Source organism: Schistocerca americana, chromosome 2, assembly GCF_021461395.2.
Source record: "Schistocerca americana isolate TAMUIC-IGC-003095 chromosome 2, iqSchAmer2.1, whole genome shotgun sequence".
Lineage (NCBI taxonomy): Eukaryota > Metazoa > Arthropoda > Insecta > Orthoptera > Acrididae > Schistocerca > Schistocerca americana.
The window spans coordinates 67741099-67760771 of record NC_060120.1 but is presented as its reverse complement, the minus strand read 5'-3'; the positions used below and the strand labels follow the sequence as shown (position 1 = coordinate 67760771).

Sequence of the window (19673 nt, the reverse complement as noted above, 5' to 3'; positions counted from 1 at the left end):
GCCAGAGACAGTGGTCATATGTGTTTGAGTTGTGCTCATGTGAATGTGTCAGTGTATGCTGACTAATTCAAAAGGAGGTCTTTTGGCTGAAAGCTTATTTGTTGAGCTGTCTTTTTGTTGTGCCTGTCTGCGACTCAACATTTCCACTATATGGTGAGGAGCAATTTATCTTTTTCATAATATTTTCAAACGTAAGACTAGTTAATTAATAAGTGGCTTCTAACAAGAGTATGTCACTGTATTCTTTTAAAACCTGTAGCAGATAGTCTGTTTAATCATTAACATATGATGTGTTTTTGTGGATTATAATGTGTATACTTGAAAGTATTCTTATTATTAACCTCTTTATTGTGTGAAGTAAAACAAAAATCCTTATTTTTCAGCAAAGTTTGGAATCTTGATGTCTGTGTTGCCCTGCTGCCATGCATTAATGAACTTCTGCAGAGTAAGTTTGAAAGGTGAGTTAATAGCAAATTTGAATTCAATAAATGGGAAAACAGGCCTGTCTAAAACTACATGTTTGTGTATTGGAGTTCATGACCGCTCTTTCAGTACTAAGGTCATAATCGTATTATAATCATGCACAGGGGACTGTGTGTGTTTACAAGACTCCTTTTCCAACATATTGTTTTCTTGTTCTTCATCAACAATCATCTAGTGTGCCGATCTGTTGCAGGTCTCCACAGAGATCATCCTCAAACTTAAGACTATCATGAAAGTCTTGTTTCCAGTTGCTCCATGTCTCACACTCCTATACTTTCCCTTGTTGCATCAATGTATTGTACATCTTAAGTTTGAACATTCTCACTGGACTATAGGTCTCAGTCAGATGACTGAGAATGTAGTAAGAGTGATTTCCAGTATGGATCTGTGTGTTGCTGCAGTCTTTGAGAAAATTGCCTCCAGGTCCATGAATTGTCTGATCCATTTATGAGTTTGTCACCTCTATCAGTACTTGTAGTGAATGTTTTGCTCAGCTTGATCTATAATAAAGAGAAGATATTGCGTTTTTTATTGATATATGAGAAGACCAATTTTGTATGTTTCATTAGCCAAGGACATACTCATCTGCAGTAGGTCCTCTGTCTCGAGACAACATGGCTATATGCGTGGCATATTCCAGATGAGTGATGTTTGTATTTCTGACTTCAGTTTCATGTAAGTTCCTGATAATTGTTTCTTTATTTTCTCTAGTCCTAGTTTGAATAAAACTGGTGACAAACCATCCTTGCCTAAATCTCGTCATTATATCTGTGCCCTAATGGGAGCACTGAAAGACCTAAGCAGAAACAAGGCCCCTAGAGTAGACAGCATTTCCTCAGAGTTGTTAAGATCCTTAGGAGAGCCACCCACGATAAAATTATTCAGACTGTTGTGCAAGATATGAGACCTGCGAAATACCCTCAGACTTCAGGAAGAATGTATTAATTGTCATTCCAAAGAAAACAGAGATGTGAATGTTACTGAACTTTCAGTTTAGTAAGTCACAGTTACCAAATACTGGTGAATTATTTACAGAAGAATGGAAAAAACTGATAGATACTCAGCTTGGAGAAGTCAGTGAGGTGATACTAGTACTACAGCTCATCTTAGACTACAGGTTAAAGAAAGGCAAATCTTTGCTTATAGCTTTTGTGGATTTAGAGACAGCTTTTGGTAGTGTTGACTGGATTACACACCCTGAAATTTTGAAGATAACAGAGATAACGTATAAGGAGTGAAAAGTTATTCACAACTTGTGCAGAAACCGGACTGCGATTTTAAGAATCAAAGGATATGAAAGCGAAGTCGTAGTTGAGAAGGGTGTGAGACAGTGTTGTAGGTCAGTGTTATCCAATCTGTATACTGAGCATCAGCGAAGAGAACAAGGAAGACATTTGGAAAAGAAATTATAATTCAGAGATAAGGAGTAAAAACTTTGTGTTTTACTGATAACAGTAGGTATATTGTAATTTTGTCATAGATAGCAAAGAACATGGAAGGTTGGTTGAATGGTATGAGTGGTGGCTTTAAAAGAATTTGTAAGTTGAACATCAACAAAAATAAAACAAGGGTAATGGTATGTAGGTGAATTAAATCTGGCGATGCTGAAAGAACTGTATTAGGAAATGACACACTAAAAGTGGTAGATGAGTCGTGTTATTTTGGCCACAGTATAACTGATGATGGCTGAAGTAGAGAGGACAGAGGAATTTATTAACATCTAATATCAACTCAACTGTTAGGAGGCTCTGTATGGAAGTGAAACATGGATGGTAAGCACTTCAGAAAAGAAGGCTATAGAAGCTTTTGAAATGTGGTGCTATCGAAGACTGTGAAGTTAGATGATAAGATCAAATAATGAATGAATTGAATTGAGAAACAAAGAAATTTGTATCACAATTTGACCAAAAGGAGGGATTGGTTGATAGGAACATCCTGAGGTATCAAGAAGTTGTCAGTTTGGTAACAGAAGGTATTGTAAGGGGTCTGAAAAGCTTGACTATCATCAGTGAAATAGTTTAAATGATTTCAGGCCTGGCTTCATAGCGCAAAGAGCTACCACAGTGGACCATAAAATCAGAAAAAATGTTCTCTTCCAGTGCATTCTGTAATAGAAAATTATTACTCATACAGATATGAGCCTTACTTGCTCTCAAAGGTATGCATTTCTACAAAATTTTACTTCAGCATGGGTCTTTAAATAATCACAGCAAAAATAACAGGAGTTTCTCATTTCATGGGCTTAAACATTATCATATATTCAGAAGCAATCTGTAGGTAATCCATAATCATGAGATTATTAATTATATCACTAACTTTGAAAAAAAAAAAAAATATATCCCAAATCACTGCACAACTTCAGTGTACTTAGTCAAGAACAGAGTAGTAATGGTGCTGAGTAACTCTTTCCATTGTCTTCTGTCACTCTGTTACCATCTGAACTAATTTTACTATTCAGATACTAAAATAATATTTCCCGAATCCCCCCCCCCCCCCCCCTCTCTCTCTCTCTCTCTCTCTCTCTCTCTCTCTCTCTCTCTCTCTCATGCTTCCATGCTCATACCTTCTGCTTCTTCTCTGTTTCTTCTTATGCCAAGGAACTGAGGGCACTTTAAAGTATGGCTAATCCATATTTTCATCAAGTGATCAGCCAGTCACAGTAATCTGTGGTGTTATTTTTCTGTGTGCCTAAGATGTGAAATAAACAGGCTGTTCCATATGGTTGATCACAACAGAGTTCATGTAGCAGATGGCTGACCAGAAGCAAAATCCAGAATATAGTGAAGATTGTCATAAATCAGTCCAAGTTGCGAAACATAAACAGGTAAGGTTGACCTCAGAATAGGTACGTGGTGCATAGACAAGGGCTTCATAGAATAAAAAAGAGAATAAAGCTCATTTTACATGAGCAACTTTCTGCTCAAAATTGACTGCTCGAAGCCTGTGAGCCTTTCATGCCTGCGTGTAAGTCAGCAACCAACCATGATGCAAGTGTGCATGGCGTCAATGATCTATAGATTGTGCCAAGTATGGAGTTCTAATTTTCCTAGTGCACTTCACGCTGTGCATGGGCAGAGACGATGGACTGTGGAGGCATCTGCTTTCATTGGAAGGTGTAACCTGTTCTGGTCGAGCTCACTCCTATTACAGAAATGTATTTTGTGCTTTTTTTCTTCTTAATTTTTATTATGTTGTTTGCTTTGTTTTAATGGCACATTAGAAAGTTGCACAGGGTCCTGCTGGTTTTTTTTCCTGCTAGTGTTCTCCTACCAGAAAGATGAACTATCTGAGAGCAAATAGCATTTACATTTTACAGAGAAAAAATCTACATTATGCTCAAATGAGACATAAATGGATCAACATGTTTTAATGAACATTATTTCGACAGTGGAAAAAGTTGGAATTATTGGACGAGCAAGAAAATAAGGGAAGAGGATAGAGCAAAAAGGTGCTATTTACTGCATTGTACATTTTGTCTGATGTGTTTGCAAGTATATATTTTCTTGGGCAAATATACATTGTTCTGAAGTGTTTGGACAACACTCTTCCTGTTCTTTCAGTTCTCAGCAGTGTGAACATGACTTTGACAAGAACTTCCACAATGAATTCTGCTTTGGTCATTAATAAACTCTATTGTCATTATTTGTTTGTACATTTTGTTACTATATTTCGATTTTTCCCTAAAAAGAATCATTCCTCATAACCTCACTTTCACTGTTCAGATGCCAAACTGCACAGCAGACAGCTCTCACAACACCAGCAATTTTAACATTGACATGTAAACAAAAATGACCACTGAAAACAGATCAGACCCAGCACGGGAATAAAATGCCAGGGGCGCTGCAATAGACACACTCATATCGAGTAGTCAGTTGAGACAGGATAGACTGATCGTGTAAAAGGGACTTACAAGACAAGTGGCTGGCGAAGATATTTATCAGCACTACTGCATCCTTGATCATGGCCCACCATATGTGTTAACTCAGTTGCTATGCAGGCCAACAATCCATGACCATGTGTCTGCATGGATACTTGTGCTGGCCAATGAATCTCAAGTACTGTTTGATAATAAACTACTCCCATCATTAATTGGCACATAGGACCAAAAATAGCCAAGTTTGTGCCTTGTATGGTGAGAAACGGAGAGGAGGAGTTGAAATGGCCCCATGGCATTTACGTGTCATGATTGACCGGATCAGGTATCATTGCTGGCGCTGGGTGGGAGTACAGACCAGTCTTACATCTCTGGGGAACTATTTGGTCTTGCCAGCAGAGGAAATGTGTGACAGTGATGATCCAGAGGGGTGCAATAGCAGTTGAACCTCTTGCACACATTTTTTTTCCCTCTGATTGGAGCCGGAAATGACTTGGGGTGATGGAAGGGTGATGGCAGTGGCTTGACCTCCAGTGGCTCTCACGTTTGCCAAAGATGAATGCGAAGGTTATAAAAATGGTGGTAGACAGGGTGGTTGACAGGCTTTTTGTGATTGTGGCTGTGTCTCTGTGCCTGTGCCCAACTCAGTTGCAGGGGAGGTTTTGCCATGGCCAGAGTTGATTCTAATGTCTTACCAGGCACTCAAGATCACTTGTGGCTTCAAACATTTGTTGTCCTCCTATTGCTACTGTCAATTTAGGTCTACATTGGGGTTCAGGTGAAAGTGAGAGCTCATACATGGGACCCTACCCAACAATAAGGCTAGGTGTGTGGGCAGCGGGCCAAGATAGGCCAGGTGCAGTGGGTTGAAGATGGTGTTTGTTCTGCACCCATATAGTGCTTTGGCTGGGCTACATCCACTGACTGGAGTGGTTTTGTATGTGGCAAGGAGGGTAGGGTGGGTTTCCCTGGAAGTGACTATTATCATAATTAATCAATGGAAACTCCAGATAGGAATATCAGCAATGTAGGAAAAGACAGATTGCTACTCACCGTAAAGAAGACACGTCGGAATGTAACACATTTGAAACAAGGGACTGATGACCTTGCTGTTTGGTCCCTTCAACCCCCAACCAACAACAACAACAACAACAACAACAACAACCTTCCCAGTGTAGTTTTGCAAATATAATGGAGTCTGAGAGTGGCGGTGCTGCAGTTACTTCCCACTTGTTGGCTCTTTCTCTTTTCCTGGAGCATGCAGGGGTGTAAGGCAAGCTGTGGCTTACTATGAAAGTTGGGTGAATGATCTTTCTATCGTAATCTGGAACTGACAGGTCAAAATGACTACTTGGCAGGACCAGATGGCCTCTAAGGAAGCTATGTTTTGTGATGCTGTGGACAGTGCAAGTTGAAAATTAAACAGTGAAGTGTATACCATCACAAATGTGCTCCATTGCTGCAAGAGTATATAGTCTGGAAAAAGTTTGCTGCTGTAGTTCATCCTTCAAATGGAAAACATATAAAGTTCATCCAATGAAACAAAATTGTTGTATTCTTGTTTATTCAACATGACAGAGTATATGTACTCCTCACAAACGAAAACAGGGTACAAAGCAATGTCACTATTATGTCTATGTGACCAAAATGTGCACTGTTTTTGTATTCTTTTAGTGGTGACAACTTGCGTTAATGGGCTTATAGTGGGTTTGTAGCTAGGATGGATTACCACTCACTGTAAAAGATGTCTGCAAGTGCAATAACCACTCACAGACAAGCAGATGATAGCACTAGCAGTGGAAGGTATATAAGGCATATTTGGAGGGAGGGGGCAGTGGGGGGGGGGGGGGGGGGGGGGGAGATATGGAAAATAGTGCAGTTATTGTCGTAATATGGAAACGGAGTGTTTTATTTGACGTTGAAAGGTTACGGTCATTGACTTTGGGGCCAAGATATGCAAGATTTCAAAATGGCCAAGTTTGTAAACTGCTAGCATGCAACCACGGTTAAAGTATGCCGAGCTTGGCAAAATGGTATTATCCAATACCAGCACAAAGGCTACTATGGTGCGCCACAGGCCATAGGTGACTGTGGTGAATAATGGCTGCGGAGATGTGTACGGATGAAAAGACGTGCAACTGTTAAGCAACTGACCGCCCAGATGAACCAAGGGGCTACCAGCAGTGTCTCCTCAGTGACTGTTCAGTGAATGTTTGTGTGTATGGGCCTCTGCAGAAGGCGCCTGGTTCATTGACGACAAAGACTGGAATTTGCATGCAATTACCATAAGTGGAGGACATCCACTGAGTGGCAATAGGTGGCCTTTTCAGATGACACACATTTTATGCTCCATCGGGCATGAAACATCTGAAAGCTAACACCCTGCAACAATCACTTCATTCTGGAGGGCACAGTGGATCAACACAAATATGCATCTATCCTTGGGGACCATGTGCACACCTACATGCAGTTTGTTTCTACTTGGGGTGAATGCATCTACCTGCAGGACAGTGCAATATGTCACACAGATCTCACTGTACATGCGTGGTTTGAAGAGTGCCAGGATGTGTTTACTGTACTCCCTTTGCCACCAAACTCCCCACATTTAAATCCAATAGAGAAACCTCAGTCGAGCTGTACACACCTTTGATTCTCAACCAAGAAACTTAGTGCAGCTGGGCCAAAGCACTGGAGTTGGCATAGCTCCACATTCCTGTCAGTACCTTCCAGAAGTTAACTGCCTCTCTTCCTGCAAGTCTCGCAGTGGTCCACACTGCAAAAGGTGGCTATTGAAGCTTTTGACAGGTGGTCACATTAATGTGAGTGAACAGTATACATACATATTTATATAGATACATATTACATGCATTCATACGTACATATATAAATGTAAGTACATACAAAACATATATACTGAAACCCCTATTTTACGTTTTTGTGTGATCCAGACTTTAAAAACGTAAAATGGAGGAACATGCAGAATCGAGGAAAATGTTAAAAAACTCCAGAATATGAGCAAAAACATATGTAATTGGCATATATGATTAAAAATCTTAATCCTGTCCAAGACATTGTATAAAATATGTATACACGAAGGAAATTTAATGTACAATACAATATTTATGCAATAATATCTGATAGTGAATTTCATCAGTTGTTAAAAAATAACAGATGAGTAACAACAAACAAAATCTTGTCAAAAAATTGAAATTGGTATCTAGGTACAAAGTAATCGAGCTATTTTCCAACTTGCTACAATCACAACCTATATGTCAAACCATGCATTTTACTTTGTGCTCACCCAGAAAAAAAAGCAAAAATTAATGAACATGGTAAATTAAACCGAAAATTTGAAGTATGGTGAAAGGCACCGTAATCTAAAATGTGGGAGTGTGTGTTTTCCTTCTGTAGCCAATGGCAGTGCAGCAGACTTTGGTGACACAGGTGCACTGCAGTGCCCCTGGCGTTTTCTTCCTATACTGAGTCTCGTGTGTTTTGAGTGGTCATTTTCATTTACATGCCAGCCACCACCAAAGTTGCCGGTGTTATGAAAACTGTTTGCTGTTGAATTTGGCATCCGAGTGGTGAAAGTGAGATTGAGGGATTATCCTTTTTATGGAAAAATCGAAATTTTATCCTGTGTATTGTTTTTTTTACTAGGTATCAAATAACAATGAAAATTAGTTTTCTCACCCTTTATTTCTGGGTTTTTCATTAAAACATTCATCTGTTTACATTCTTATCTGTACACCACAGTGTAAGTTTTTTTCTATAAAATTTGAATAATTTTTGCTTCCAGATATTTAGTCTCCTGTAAGAGAACACTAGAAGGAAAAAATACCAGTATGTTGTGTAACTTTTCACTGTGCCACAAAAACAAAGCAAACAACATAATTAATATAATAGAGGGAAACATTCCACGTGGGAAAAATTATATATAAAAACAAAGATGAGGTGACTTACCGAACGAAAGCGCTGGCAGGTCGATAGACACACAAACAAACACAAACATACACACAAAATTCAAGCTTTCGCAACAAACTGTTGCCTCATCAGGAAAGAGGGAAGGAGAGGGGAAGACGAAAGGAAGTGGGTTTTAAGGGAGAGGGTAAGGAGTCATTCCAATCCCGGGAGCGGAAAGACTTACCTTAGGGGGGAAAAAAGGACAGGTATACACTCGCACACACGCACATATCCATCCACACATACAGACACAACCAGACATATTTCCCCCTAAGGTAAGTCTTTCCGCTCCCGGGATTGGAATGACTCCTTACCCTCTCCCTTAAAACCCACTTCCTTTCGTCTTCCCCTCTCCTTCCCTCTTTCCGGATGAGGCAACAGTTTGTTGCGAAAGCTTGAATTTTGTGTGTATGTTTGTGTTTGTTTGTGTGTCTATCGACCTGCCAGCACTTTTGTTCAGTAAGTCACCTCATCTTTGTTTTTATATATAAACAACATAATTAAGTAGACACACAATCCATTTCTGTAGTAGGAGTGAACTGGACCAGAATAGGTTATAACTTAAAATGTTAGCAGATGCTGCCATAGTCCCTTGTCTCTGCACATGCGCAGCGTGCAGCATACTCGGAAATTTAGGAATCCACACGTGGCATAATTTATAGATCATTGATGCCATAGACACTCTCGCATTGTGGTGGCTCACTGATTTAACATATTCTTTGAGCCTCAGCATTTGGATTTAAAAGGTTGACAATCAGTATTGTCGTTGAATACAGTACATCATAAATACATGCAAAAAGATGAGAATTAGTTATAAGTGGCACAAGAAAAGATGGTGACTGGGTCCCTTCATCACGTATTGGCTTAGTCTGGAACACCTTGCGTCGATTGCCCTGTTTTTCCATTGCTACCGCAACGTAGCAGTACCTGTGTCATAATTGCGCAGTGAAAAGTTGAAATTTGTGTTGGCAATGCAAATTATGGATTGTGTCAGCATTTCCTCTCATGTCTCCCCTCTCTGCATCGGCCCAAAATATTCCCTTGACTCTGCCACCACCTGTGGTGCAAACCTTCTGTCGTTGGTGCCACTTATAACTCGTTCAGTCGCATCAGATGTCAATAGGAAAAAAATGGGACGAAGTCAAGCGAATTATTGAGTAAGAACGTAGAAATGAGGTAAACCTTACTAGGAAGAAACATAAAATTGGGGAATTTTTTAGCATTGATCTTATGGGTTTCTCACGGGATACAAATTTATGATGCAGAATAACAAAAAACGTAAAATCGGAGAATGTAAAATCGAAGTTCCACTGTATATAACAACTCAGAACCATAGCCTGGGGGATCCAGAAGCTCAAAAATGACTTAGAAAAGGCTCATATAAATCAGTGGTAATGCTGCAAGTCCTTGTTTATACTTAGAACTTATGTACTCTGTCCTTTCTATGCTTGTACAGTTTGCTTCTATCCAACAGACCCAAGCAAAAAGTATACGGTTGTAATTGGAAAGTGGTGAAGACTTGCTAGTTGAGTCTCCAAGCTTACATGGACAATGTATTTGGAAATAACATCATAGGATCCACTGGAGAGTTCAAAACAAGTATTTGGAGCTCATTTCTGACCTCTGATGACAACATTTCGCACATGATTTTATCATTTTTAATGTCAAGAACTGTGAAGTGAATTTTAAAAACTGCTGCCCCATTCAGTGTTTCGTGTTTCATCATAGGGTCATTTGTGCAGCACAAGGGTGATGATATTGTTAACTTATTGTTTTTTGTAGACCAAATGAAAACAGTAAGTGAGAGGTTGCTGGTTTCATTTGAAATGTCTTGCTATTCTTATTAATTTTCTTAAAGAAAATGTATTGACAAATTTGTGTGTTGCAATCTACTACAGAGTGTTTCACTACAACACAAGTGGACTGTGGTATTATGTCGGAGCCAAAACCCTATACACAGGTCCCGACTGCTGCGTGACACTTCATCCTTTTGTTCGGACAGTGGCAGGTGGCAAATAGACTAGATGACTTGGGAGCGGCCATGAAAATGAGTCCAGAAGATCATGGTGCCCACTAACACTAAGTGTGTGTAGCAGCTGCTCACAGGGCTGTGCACAAACTGTCACTGGAACCCTGTAAACTTTGGATTACTACTTATTGTAGTGTATAATTATGGCTTGCTCTCAAAAGGCAATTATCCCAGTATTGATCCTGGCGTGGCACGCAGTTTTAATGTGCCAGGAAGTTTCATATCAGCGCACACTCCACTACAAAATGGCAAATTCGTTCTGAAAACATCTCCCATATTGTGATTAAGCCATGTCTCTACAATATCCTTCCTTCCAGGAGTGCTAGTTCTCAAGTTCCAGAGGAGAAATTCCGTGAATGTTGGGTGATAGGAGATGAGGTACTTGAGGAAGTGAAGCTATAAGAACGGGTTGTGAGTTATGCTTTGGTAACCCAGTTGGTGAGCACTTGTGTGCAAAAGACAAAGGTCCTGGGTTCAAGTCCCTGTCTGGCACAAAGTTTTAATGTGCCAGGAAATTTCATATCAGTGCACACACTGCCGCAGAGTGGAAAATTCCTTTTTGTCACTTATTTAGTTTCGGTCTCATCATCCACTACAGCACAAGAATATCCTAAGTCGAAACAAGGCCCCGGGAGTAGACAACATTCCAATAGAACTACTGACGGCCTTGGGAGAGCCAGTCCTGACAAAACTCTAGCATCTGGTGAGCAAGATGTGTGAGACAGGCGAAATACCCTCAGACTTCAAGAAGAATATAATAACTCCAATCCCAAAGAAAGCAGGTGTTGACAGATGTGAAAATTACTGAACTATCAGTTTAATAAGTCACAGCTGCAAAATACTAACACGAATTCTTTACAGACGAATGGAAAAACTAGTAGAAGCCGACCTTGAGGAAGATCGGTTTGGATTCCGCAGAAATATTGGAACACGTGAGGCAATACTGACCCTACGGCTTATCTTAGAAGCTAGATTAAGGAAAGGCAAACCTATGTTTCTAGCATTTGTAGACTTAAAGAAAGCATTTGACAATGTTGACTGGAATACTCTCTTTCAAATTCTGGAGGTGGCAGGGGTAAAATATAGGGAGCGAGAGGCTATTTACAGTTTGTATAGAAACCAAATGGCAGTTATAAGAGTCGAGGGGGCATGAAAGGGAAGCAGTGGTTGGGAAGGGAGTGAGACAGGGTTGTAGCCTCTCCCCGATGTTATTCAATCTGTATATTGAGCAAGCAATGAAGGAAACAAAAGAAAAATTCGGTGTAGGTATTAAAATCCATGGAGAAGAAATAAAAACTTTGAGGTTCGCCGATGACAATGTAATTCTGTCAGAGACAGCAAAGGACTTGGAAGAGCAGTTGAACGGAATGGATAGTGTCTTGAAAGGAGGGTATAAGATGAACAGCAACACAAGCAAAACGAGGATAATGGAATGTAGTCGAATTAAGTCGGGTGATGTCGAGGGTATTAGATTAGGAAATGAGGCACTTAAAGTAGTAAAGGAGTTTTGCTATTTGGGGAGCAAAATAACTGATGACGGTCAAAGTAGAGAGGATATAAAAAATAGACTGGCAATGGGAAGGAAAGCGTTTCTGAAGAAGAGAAATATGTTAACATTGAGTATAGATTTAAGTGTCAGGAAGTCGTTTCTGAAAGTATTTGTATGGAGTGTAGCCATGTATGGAAGTGAAACATGGACAATAAATAGTTTAGACAAGAAGAAAATAGAAGTTTTCGAAATGTGGTGCTACAGAAGAATGCTGAAGATTAGATGGGTAGATCACATAACTAATGAGGAGGTGTTGAATAGGATTGGGGAGAAGAGAAGCTTGTGGCACAACTTGACTAGAAGAAGGGATCGGTTGGTAGGACATGTTCTGAGGCATCAAGGGATCACCAATTTAGTATGGAGACCAAGAGATGAATACACTAAGCAGGTTCAGAAGGATGTAGGTTGCAGTAGGTACTGGGAGATGAAGAAGCTTGCACAGGATAGAGTAGCAAGACCACAACAAGAACAACAACAACAACAACATCCACTCAGTCACTTCCTAAGGTTTGGCAAAAAAAGTAATCATTGTGATGCAAAATTAGTAAATACACTTAACAGCAAACCGCTTTGAAGTGAAGTGTTAGGCCATTTTGTAGCAATCATCCAAGATGTGGAGGGGGCGTAATATTGTGAGGGAGTGGAGCTTTCTTCATTGGAAGATGTGGTGGGCGTTTAGCCTGAATAGCAGTATTTAGTATGTCCAACAGTGAAGTGCAATTCCTCCCAAGTGTTTGTTATCATTATAATCTTCTAGTATGATAAGACGAGAATCCTGGAAAACAGTAACTACTACCATTTTTTGCAGAGGGAACCATTTTTACTTTATTTGTACCACTCTCACTATTTGTCACTTCATTATTACAGGAGTGCTCAAAAGTATTTTGTGGAAAGCTTTAGTTACAATTACATACAGATAATTGTGTAATAGAGAAAATTGCCAGTGAATAATTCAAAAATATGTGTTTATAATCTATTTAGTACAAAACTTCTTTTAGTTTAAATGAAGTCTTGCATCAGAACAGAAATAACAGTTCTTCTGGCTCAAAAATAATTCTAGACCTAAGTATGTAAGAATAAAACAATCTGTTTAGGAATCTGAAGAACAAATCAGTGTCTCATTGCATACCCATGAGCTTTGACCACAGCTGCACATCAATTTGGGATTGAATCCACAAGCTTTTGTGATAGGTCATGTGGAAGCTTTGACCATTCATCCAGCAAGGCAGCAGGAAATTTATCCTTGTTTGAGTAGCTTCTACGATGAACACATGGATCCAATACATCCCAGAGCTGTTCAGTTGAATTTAGATCTGGGTCAGGCTTGGTCATTCCAAAAGTTTGATCTTTTTTTAAATCTGAAAATTTATCTTTTTAAATGGCCGGAAGTGTGTTTTGAATCATTGTCGTGCTGAAATATACAATTACATGGTATATTCTTTCTCCCAGGTGGAACCATATTCTTTTCTAAAATGTCACTGTACAAGAAACAATCCATTATGCCTTCTGTTTAGACTACATGATCTACCTCACATATAGAAAAACATTCTCACACCACGATGTTGCCACAATCATACCATAATGGTCAATACCTGGTACTTTTTGTTGTCACTTAGGTTTTTTTGGTTGTATATACTGCACACCATCAGAAGAAAGTACATTACATTTATTTCTATAACTTCACAAAAACTTAGACCAATCTGTAGCATTCTAAGTTTGATGTTTCTTTGCAAAGTCTTTCCTGGATCTTTTTTTAAGCAGTGGTTCATGTGATGGTTGCGTGGCATTTAAATCACCTGCCACTAGCTGACATTTACACTATAGACATCTGTTCAGTCCTTGATACTGCTTCAGATGACCCCTCATTTATTGAGCCCATTCTCTTGGAACCGCATTGACAGCTTACAAATCTTTTTGTCCTCCCTGCTTGTTGTTTTTCGAGTATGACCTGACCTTGGCATATTGGCTTCTGTTCCTTCATGTTGCTGTCTTCGACTCCACACAATTATTAGTTTTTGTGGTATGCCAAGTCTCTAGCAAGGCTACACTGTGGCTTTCCCTTGTCCAAAGCATGCAAAACAGCTTGTCTCACACCAACTGAGTATCCTTTGTGTTTTGGCATGCTTATAGTTGTACTGATAAATAAACAAATACTGTCTGAATGCCTAAGTAACAGTTGTTAATGAATACTGTCCCAACAAAAGCAAATTGCAAAGTGCTTTTGAGCTGAACTTACATTGTTATTGTATGACCTTGCTTGTTTACTAGGTATGTAACCACAGCAGTGTGAAGCTCTTGATGAAGTGACAAGGTTATATGCGCTGCTCTGTTTTGAGTGCATGCAAACAGTACTGACAACATAACATTGCAACTACAAAATACTTTTGAACACTGCTTTACGATAGTTTCTTTGTCAGTGGCTTGTAATGATACATTCATATGATCATCTCCTGTCATGAGATGTGATAGAAACTGCAATAGCACTTACAAGAAGCAAGTGTATATATTCATCACTGTCATCACCGCCACCACCATCAAAAAATATCATAAGTATTTTTTATGGCCAGCACTGCTGTACACTCCCATCACCTATTTCTTTCTCTTCAGTTAGTCTCCATCCTGGAGATGGCAATTGTCTTTCTTCCTTATTCTGTGTGCACATCCCCTTTTTACTTTCTTAAGGATTCCATTTTCATGTTCGCTCTAGCCATCTGCTGTCATCCTTTCTGGATGGCAGAGTCACAGTAGCTGCTTTGTTTCTATTGTATTGATTGTTGTCTTGCTGATTGTAATAACTTCTTTTACTGTTGTATTCTTCTACCACTAATACTCCAAATATTCATCCCCTCTGTCAACATCAATCCCTCTCTCTCTCTCTCTCTCTCTCTCTCTCTCTCTCTCATATATGAGATGGGCAGGCCCTCCATAGATCTATGCAATGCTAGTCAGCTTGCAATTTTTCAGTTTGTGTTTGTTGAATACAGCATTGTGAATTTTTGCCCCTATTTCATCATACTAGGTTTTTGATGTCCTCAGTGGGTCTCAACTTCATTGGCTGTACAATCCCACTGAAATTCCTCGGTTACATTTTAACCTATGTGAATGAAGGTTCAAAATCCATCAATGTCGAATCCACCTCCTATTTTGTATATGTAGGATTAAAATGTGTTGGGATTAAATTTCATACAGCAAAGTAATTTGTTACAGTTTGTAATTTAATTATATGCATTTTCACCAAAATTTTAACACATTATTCTTTACAAATCACAACCAACAAACAGAAAAATTAAATGTATGTCTCTGAAACTTCACACTCCACCACACAAATAGTTGTACCATCCAAAGATTATAGTGTTTTGACCCCATTGGTGCTAGCTCTGTCTCAAGGGCCCTACACTTCTACCAACCCACCAACAAATTGAACCTGTGTGGGCACTTTGGCCAACCAACTGACCAATTTCTCTTGTCAGACAGTTGGTTGGGTATGACCACCCGATAGCCAATGCCCCCACCACTTCACTCGACCCCCACCACCACTTCACCCAACAAAGTGTTCCACAAGTCTAGCGCTGTCATGCCAACCAATCGACAGAAATCTCCCTTGTTTGGCCCCTGATAAACTCCTTCCACCTTTCAGCTTTCCCTTCATTGCTTAGGACTGGTTTTACTTCTGAGTTCTTCATATTCATGCAGCACTTTCTCTTTTCTCCTAAGACATCTATAATTCTCCTGTAGGTAGTATCTATTCTTCCCCTGGTGATATATGCTTCGAAATCCTTACATTTGTTCCTCTAGCCATTCCTGCTTACATATTTTACACTTCCCTTCAATCTCATTTTTTAGATGTTTGTATTCCCTTTTGTCTGCTTCATTTACTGCAATTTTATATTTTTCTCCGTTCATCAATTACATTCAATATCTCTTGTGTTATCTGAGGATCTGTAGTAGGCCTTGTCTTGTTAAGTATTAGATCCTCTACTGCCTTCACTATTTCATCTCTCAAAGCCACCCATTTTCTGCTATATTCCTTTCCCATGTTCTTTTCAATTGTTGCCTAATGCCCCCTCTGAACCTATCAACAACCCATGTTTCTTTCAAATCATCCATGCCCCAATTCCTAAATTTCCTATCTTTTTGAAATTTCTTCAGTTTTAATCTACAGTTCATAACCAGAAAGTTGTAATCAGAGTCCATATCTGCCCCTGGAAATGCCGTACAATGTAACATATGGTTCCAAAATCTCTGTATTACCATTATGTAACCAGTCTGAAACCTTCAGGTGTTTCCAGGTCTCTTCCATTTGCGCATCCTTATTTCATGATTTGCAAACCATATGTCAGTGATGATCAGATTATACTCTGTGCAAAATTGTACCAGACGGCTTCCTCTTTCATTCCTTTCTCTGTCTGTATTCACTTACTATTTTTCCTTCTATTCCTTTTGCTACCATCAAATTCCAGCACCCCAACACTAATAAATTTTCATCTCCCATAGCTATCTGAATAATTCTTTTTCATCCATTTTTTGATAGTCACTCGACTTCCTTGATTCACATGAAAGCCAAAGAAATAGACCAATATGGCTGAAACTTGGAGTGCGTTCTTTCCAAAGTTGCTACTAACTAAACATGACCTCGATATGCGCCGGTGGTGCCATCTCTCGGACTTCGCATGGACTTTTCAAACGCCCCTCGTATATAAACTTGTGATAGTGTCAAGAGTGTGGGCTTCTTGGCTACAATAACACCTTCACTATGCTGTTCATAGTAGCTTATCCACATTATGTGTATTTATTCATTATTAAACCTACTCCAACATGACCCCCTATTTCATTTTGTATTTTTAACCTTATATTCACCTGACTAGGAGCCCTGTTCCTCCTGCCATCAAACTCCAGTAATTTCCACTCTATCTAACTTTAATCTATCCATTACCCTTTTTAAATTATCTAATTTATCTGCCCAATTGAGGGATCAAACATTCCGTGCTCTGATCCATAGGATGTGAGTTTTGTTTCTCCTGATGATGAAATTGTCTTACTGCTGCTTAAATTTTGATTAACAGTCAGCATTGAGGCTGAAGACTTCTGGCATAAGAAGTCGCCCTCATTCTGCCAATGACCTTGTCAAAGATGACTGAGGAATGGACTGAGGTTCAGAGCACTCTCTTGTCTTTGGAATGGGAAACTGCCCCTAAAGGCGCAAGTGTCAGTGATATTCAACAGCATGAGGACGCAGAAGCCATTGGAAACCATGACATTAATGACACATAATGTGTCTCCATAGGGCATGTGGCCTGCAATTGAAAAAGTATATTTATGACCTCTCCATTGGTAAAGGATTTTGGAATAGTCTCCCATTTGGATCTCCAAGGGGGAGCTGACCATGAGAAAAAGATTGAATAACCAATGAAAGGATAATCTATTAGTCGGGGTGTGGAATGTCAGAAGCTAAAAAATCTGAAAAAGGAAATAGAAAGGCTCAGTCTAGATATAGTAGGGGTCAGTTAAGTAAAATGGAAAGATGACAAGAATTTCTGGTCAGATGAGTGCAGGGTACATTGGTGTGCAGAATTTATGAATCTGGTGACATACCACCTCACTTTTGGAAAATTATCATCCACACAACTCCAACAACTACACAAACTAACAAGTGCAAGAACTGTCGCACAGTCAGCTTAACAGCTCATGCATCCAAGTTGCTGACAAGTATAACATGCAGAAGAATGGAAAAGAAAATTGAGGATGTGTTAGATGACGATCAGTTCGACTTTAGGGAAGGTAAAGGCACCAGAGGGGCTATTCTGACGTTGCAGTTGATAATGTCAGCAAGACTAAGGCAAAATCAGGACACGTTCATAGGATTTGTCAGCCCGGGAAAAGTGTCTGACAATATAAAATGGTGCAAGATGTTCGAAATTCTGAGAAAAATAGGGATAAGCTATAGGGAGAGATGGGTAATATACAATATGTACAAGACCCAAGAGGGAATAATAAGAGTGGATGATCAAGAACGAAGTGTTCAGATTAAAAAGGGTGTGTAAGACAGGGATGTAGTTGTTCGCCCCTACTGTTCAATCTGTACATCGAAGAAGTAATGACGGAAATAGGGGAATTAAAATTCAAGGTGAAAGGATATCAGTGATAGAATTTACTCATGACATTGCTATCCTGAGTGAAAGTGAAGAAGAATTAGAGGGTATGCTGAATGGAATGAGTACAGAATACGGATTGAGAGTAGATTGAAAAATGCCGAATGTAATGAGAAGTAGCAATAATGAGAATAGCGAGAAACTTAACATCAGGATTGCTGGTCACGGAGTAGATGAAATTAAGCAATTGTGCTACCTAGGCAGGAAAATAACCAATGACGTACAGAGCAGACTAGCACTGGCAAAAAGGGTGTTGATGGCCCAGGGAAGTCTGCTAGTATCAAACATAGGCCTTAATTTGAGAAAGAAATTTCTGAGAATGTACATTTGGAGCACAGCATTGTATGGTAGTGAAGTATGGTAAAACCAGAACAGAAGAGAATCGAAGCATTTGAGACGTGGTGCTACAGATGAATCTTGAAAATTAGGTGGACTGCAAGGAATGAGGAGGTTCTACGCAGAATCGGAAAGGAATATGTGGAAAACACTGACAAGAAGAAGGGACAGTGTGATAGGGCATATATTAAGACATCAGGGAATGACTTCCATGGTGCTAGAGGAAGACAGAGTTTGGAGTACATCCAGCAAATAATTGAGGATGTAGTTTGCAATTGCTGCTCTGAGATGAAGAGGTTGGAACAGGAGAGGAATTCATTGTGGACCACATCAAACCAAGTCAGAAGACTGATGAATAAAATAAAAAAAAGTTCCCCTTGCTTTCGGCTGTTCACAGTACCAGCACAGCAAAGCCACTTTGGTTGATGTTAAAAGACCAGATCAGTCAATCATCCAGACTGTTGGCTCTAAAACTACTGTTACAGGCTGCTGCCCTCTTCAGGAACCACACATTTGTCTAGCCTCTTTAACAGATACCTCTCTGTTCTGGTTGTACCTATGGCAAGGCTGGCTGTATCACAGAGGCACGCAAGCCCCCCGACTATGTCAAGGTGCATGGTTCATGGGAGGGAAGGAGGGGTTGGTGTGCAGTCATACAGAGCCTGTAAAAGAAGTACATTTTATGAATCAGAGTCCGTCAATGTTCTGTATTTTGGTTTTTTTGTTTTATTTCCAATACTTTTTGGAAATTAAATCTAAAAGTAGAGATAGAGACAGATCAGATTTTAGATTTAGCTTATTGGAAATGGAAAAAACTGAAATATAGATACATTACGTTTTATGTTTCATTTCCGATATGCGTCGGAACTAAAATCTAAAAACTGAAATATGAACAGTCGAAGAACTTTTATTCATAAAATATACTTGCTTTTTCATTAGAAGTGTTAGAAAAATCCAACCTATTGCCCCATAGCAATTTTTGAAACGAATTTCTTAAGCTTATAGGAAAGCTTATAGGGGACATCTTTTGTGGTACACGCAAAAATAAATTAATAAAGTGTACATGAGCATCATTTGTATTATTTATTTTACTTTACCACAGTGTGTTTCCACAGGTAACTATGAATCACCTGTCAGGTTTCATGCATCATTTTAAGTTGTGGGGATATTGTTGTTGTGGCCTTCAGTCCTGAGACTGGTTTGATGCAGCTCTCCATGCTACTCTATCCTGTGCAAGCTGCTTCATCTCCCAGTATGTACTGCAGCCTACATCCTTCTGAATCTGCTTAG

General features: G+C 39.4%; 1 protein-coding gene across 2 annotated transcripts in view; it reads left to right on the top strand.

Moving 5' to 3' along the window:
* LOC124593611 (katanin p80 WD40 repeat-containing subunit B1) overlaps positions 1–19673 on the top strand; it is a 151714-nt gene that overhangs the window by 105953 nt on the left and 26088 nt on the right. For both annotated transcript variants that reach the window (XM_047131949.1, XM_047131948.1), the window contains one exon: positions 384–458. In XM_047131949.1, the coding sequence (XP_046987905.1) occupies positions 384–458 (75 nt within the window). The remainder of the gene's footprint in view (positions 1–383; positions 459–19673) is intronic.